This window comes from Mytilus californianus, unplaced genomic scaffold (assembly GCF_021869535.1).
Source record: "Mytilus californianus isolate M0D057914Y unplaced genomic scaffold, xbMytCali1.0.p SCAF_9, whole genome shotgun sequence".
Classification (NCBI taxonomy): domain Eukaryota; kingdom Metazoa; phylum Mollusca; class Bivalvia; order Mytilida; family Mytilidae; genus Mytilus; species Mytilus californianus.
Window position 1 is genome coordinate 43,476,176 of NW_026262745.1, and position 4,585 is coordinate 43,480,760.

Sequence of the window (4,585 nt, forward strand, 5' to 3'; positions counted from 1 at the left end):
ATCACCGGAGAAGAAACGATCCAAAACTGTTCTTGATGTGTTGTTGTCGGTACATTTTAAAAATGTTATCAATCGACTAAACCCGTCAATGCCACCTACAATAACAAATCTCCACCGGACAAGTTTATGATTTGTATCTATGTGCCAGAGGTGATTTGGACCAATTAGATTGTAAACACGCCTATTAAGCCTACCAGTACGTCTCGCCTGTACACCGGCGGTATCTAATCGATGCATACACTCCCTAGTCTCCATCTCTGTACTCTTATGCCTTTTAATAGAAGCATCTGTTGCAATAGTGTTTCGCCACACAATGGAAACTCTTTCATTATTTGTCCAAGTGTCAAGTCTAAATCACTGTCATCAATTTGTGTAAAATTCATTTTGCTTAATCCAAACTGTGACATTCTTCGGTAAATGGTGCTTTCAGACACGGACAACAATTTAGAAATGTCGGATATTTTAAATCCATTTTCAAGAACAGACTTTGGAATATCAAATTTCGGAGGGCCGCATTCAGAGTTTATTTTATTAGGGGCAGACGTTCCATATTTTACACATTCAGTTCTTAACTTCATCATATCTGCCCTACTAGATACACCTAATATTTCAATTTCATGTGTCGAAAGCCTACATACAACGTCTGGAGTGATTTTCTCTCTCTCAAAGTTTAGAAATGCTTGCTGCAAGTTTAATTTCTGTAAAACGTTTAACATTTTAGTATTCACAGCCATGGCCGCCATGTTGGTTCGGTGACATTCAAATACACGCCACGCTTCCGGTTAATCACGGAAACCACCATCACATAATAAAAAAGCACCTTATTATAATAAAAAAGCACCATCGTATAATAGAAAAGCACCATCGTATAATAGAAAAGCACCATCGTATAATAGAAAACCACCTTCGTATAATAGAAAACCACCATCGTATAAAAGAAAAGCACCTTCGTATAATAGAAAACCACCTTCGTATAATAGAAAACCACCATCGTATAATAGAAAAGCACCTTCGTATAATAGAAAACTACCTTCGTATAATAGAAAAGCACCTTCGTATAATAGAAAACCACAATCGTATAATAGAAAAGCACCTTCGTATAATAGAAAAGCACATTCGTATAATAGAAAACCACCATCGTATAATAGAAAAGCACCTTCGTATAATAGAAAAGCAATAAAAAAGACACATAAGACAGCTATGACATTCAAATACACGCCACGCTTCCGGTTAATCACGGAAACCACCATCACATAATAAAAAAGCACCTTATTATAATAAAAAAGCACCATCGTATAATAGAAAAGCACCATCGTATAATAGAAAAGCACCATCGTATAATAGAAAAGCATCTTCGTATAATAGAAAACCACCTTCGTATAATAGAAAACCACCATCGTATAAAAGAAAAGCACCTTCGTATAATAGAAAACCACCTTCGTATAATAGAAAACCACCATCGTATAATAGAAAAGCACCTTCGTATAATAGAAAACTACCTTCGTATAATAGAAAAGCACCTTCGTATAATAGAAAACCACCATCGTATAATAGAAAAGCACCTTCGTATAATAGAAAAGCACCTTCGTATAATAGAAAACCACCATCGTATAATAGAAAAGCACCTTCGTATAATAGAAAAGCAATAAAAAAGACACATAAGACAGCTATGGCGTTCCATAATAATCATTCTGCATGACTTTATATGTATAACTCTTCTATGCAATTCTTTGGATAAATTTAAAGATATGAGTGGATTAAAGTCTTGTGTCTTCTATTATATCAGAATCGAGACCATTATAGTATCCATTGAGTTCATTAGATGTTACGCCTTTGAAGTCTGGTATCAAATTTGTAACACTTGTTGTCACATATACTTTCGTTTCTGACTTTTCATGTTCGATTTGCATATCTTTTTCTCTCTTTTCAAATTTCCCTCTATGCATTTTCACTATAATTGTCATTAAAATTGTAAAGAAAAGAACAATTGCCCCATAAAATGTCATTTGATGAAAAAACATGTCATAACCATGATGCTGATAGAGATATCCAATTACCCAAAGGTATGACATGGCACCCAAAGCCATACCCATAACAATAAACGTTATGGCTACTCCAGTGACCTCAAGGTGAGCATTAGCCCAACCTAAGCCAGAAGGAAATATTGGCCCAACACATAATCCCATCATTATAGTTAAAATCCATAATGCCAAGTCGTTTTCATGCGCAAAAATTTCTAACAGAATTCCTGTAACTAAAGTTCCACACACTTCAACCGGAAGTAAGATACGAATTGGTATGAACCGTCCGGTAAATATACCAATAAATCGACCGACCGCAAAACTTATCCAGTATACGGTATTTATGAGGGATGCGTCATCGCCTGAAAATTTATGTTTGTCTATGGAATAACTTCTTATAAACTTTCCATACAAAGCGTCACCACCGCCTATATTAAAGAAACACAAAAATAACACAATGAAAATTTGAATACCAAACCATCTATCACCATCTGTACATGTTGCGGGATCGACTAATCTTACAACTTTCCGAAAGTTACTCTCCTTGGCGTCAACTTGTTTTTCTGGAGTTAAAATTATATGCCGAGAACAGAACTGATAAAAATAATACACAATCGATACGGAAGCTATGACGATTGCAACAATCAAATATGCTGTCTCTATCTTGGATTCTTTTAGATATTCCATTGTAGTATTTTTATTAGTACTATTTGTACGCGGAAAGGGTGATGTGTTTTGTATCGATGTTACCAAAATATTTTGTACGAGAGATATATTTGGCATTACAGTTGAAGTGACATTTTCAAGTGACGGCGCCAACACTGCCAGGAATGGATTTGCTATTTGCGGAGCGAGGACTGATCCCATTCCAAACCCGAAGTGCAGAAGGTGTAAAGGTCCAGTTGCTTTTTTGTCCCATAGCTGTATGAGAACTCTCTGTCCGACTGCAAAAATATGACAAACATAAGATATGTGTTTCATTGATGTAGCGGAATATCATAGTCATCTTATAACAAGAATTTCCTTTGATAACAGTCTTAGTATTTGTTTTTGTTTTTTTTTTGTAATACAACATATAATACATTAGTCAGTAAGGAACGATTTGATTTATAATTTTAGTACATTTGTGTTTTATTCCTGATCTCAATTCATTGAAGAAAAATTATGTCATATTAAATACACCACAGTTTAAAGTTTTAGGTATGCGCTCGAGACAACCTTTATAATATTGTGGCAGAGGTAAATAAATCCTTATATAATCTTGTTGGCTATATCGGTCATTTTTCAAGTTTTTGTCCCACTACCATGTACTCCACATCTACTTTATTTTATAAGATCGATTGAAGTTCACGTCCCCCAATCAATTATTGGAAAAATAATCAGTATGACAACCAGAAATGAGATATAAATACGAATCCTATTCGATTACTTAAAGGGGCATTAGCTACGAGATATAAAAACAATTGAAGTATGATTTGTTTTGTTCAATCATTAATGAAAGTGAAATAGTGAAATAATAATTCGCTTTTAGCAGCCAGTTTGGTTCAATTTTGTAAAAATAAGCTAAGAAACATCGCTGATGAATTATTCACTTGCAAGTGAATAATTAGATCTAATTGAATCCGTATTCATGTGACCTTCAATTTAAACACTTAGCTAGAGATGGGTTACGCATAAACTAGGCGTGTTCAGCTATTAAAAGGAAAAGAATGTCAATATTTAAAGTGAAACAAGGATAAACCATTTGGTTAATTGATACGATCCGCAAAAACAAATTCTTATACAGGTAAAAACGATGATTAACATAGTTTTTTAACCTATAATATGAATTCAAACAGACCTAGAAAATCCAATAGCACGTGTTCGCTATCTATTTATAACTATATTTATGTTTATATCGGGTTATATGATCATCGGCAATCTTCGGATGTCACCCGGATGGTTAATTATATGGCGTGTAGACTAAAATGAACACGAAATGCTGATCATATTTTCGAGTTCATGCATCGTAAATTGTTTATTTAAGACTTTTTATAATTTGAATATACGTTATAGTATGTTATAAATCAAATATGAGAATTTGAGTCAAATCGGTGAACATGAATTTGACAGTTAATGTCCCTTTAACATGCATGCTGACAAAGTACATTATAAGTTTAACAGTGCACAAAATCACAGTAATTCGAGTGGATCAATTTTGCTCAAATACTAAATTTTCAATTATATCTTAACCGCGATATTTATTATATTTTATTTTATTTGTTGTTTCTTATAGTGTCTTTTGTAATCTGGGACATAAAAAGTAAAATAACAAAAATACCAAACTCCAAGGAAAATTCAAAACGGAAAGTTCCTTAACAAATGGCAAAATCAAAGTTCAAACACATCAAATGAATGAAAAACAACTGTCATATTACTGACAGGGTACAGGCATTTCTTTATGTAGAAAATGGTGGATTAAACCTGGTTTAATAGCTAGCTAAACCTCTCATTTGTATGACAGTCGCATAAAATTCCATTACATTGACAACAATGTGTGAGCAAAACAAACAGTAATTATAGGT

At 33.6% G+C, this 4,585-nt stretch overlaps 1 protein-coding gene across 1 annotated transcript; it reads right to left on the bottom strand.

Moving 5' to 3' along the window:
- Nucleotides 1-1,757: 1,757 nt before the first annotated feature.
- On the bottom strand, nt 1,758-2,957 carry LOC127715897 (sodium-dependent glucose transporter 1A-like). Its single transcript, XM_052222014.1, has one exon. The coding sequence runs from the start codon at nt 2,886-2,888 to the stop codon at nt 1,758-1,760; it is 1,131 nt and encodes a 376-aa protein (XP_052077974.1). The 5' UTR covers nt 2,889-2,957.
- Between the last annotated feature and the right edge of the window lie 1,628 nt (nt 2,958-4,585).

What these genes read in the sequence shown, in the direction of transcription:
- LOC127715897 (XM_052222014.1), bottom strand. Translation starts at nt 2,888, where the DNA reads ATGGGATCAGTCCTCGCTCCGCAAATAGCAAATCCATTCCTGGCAGTG.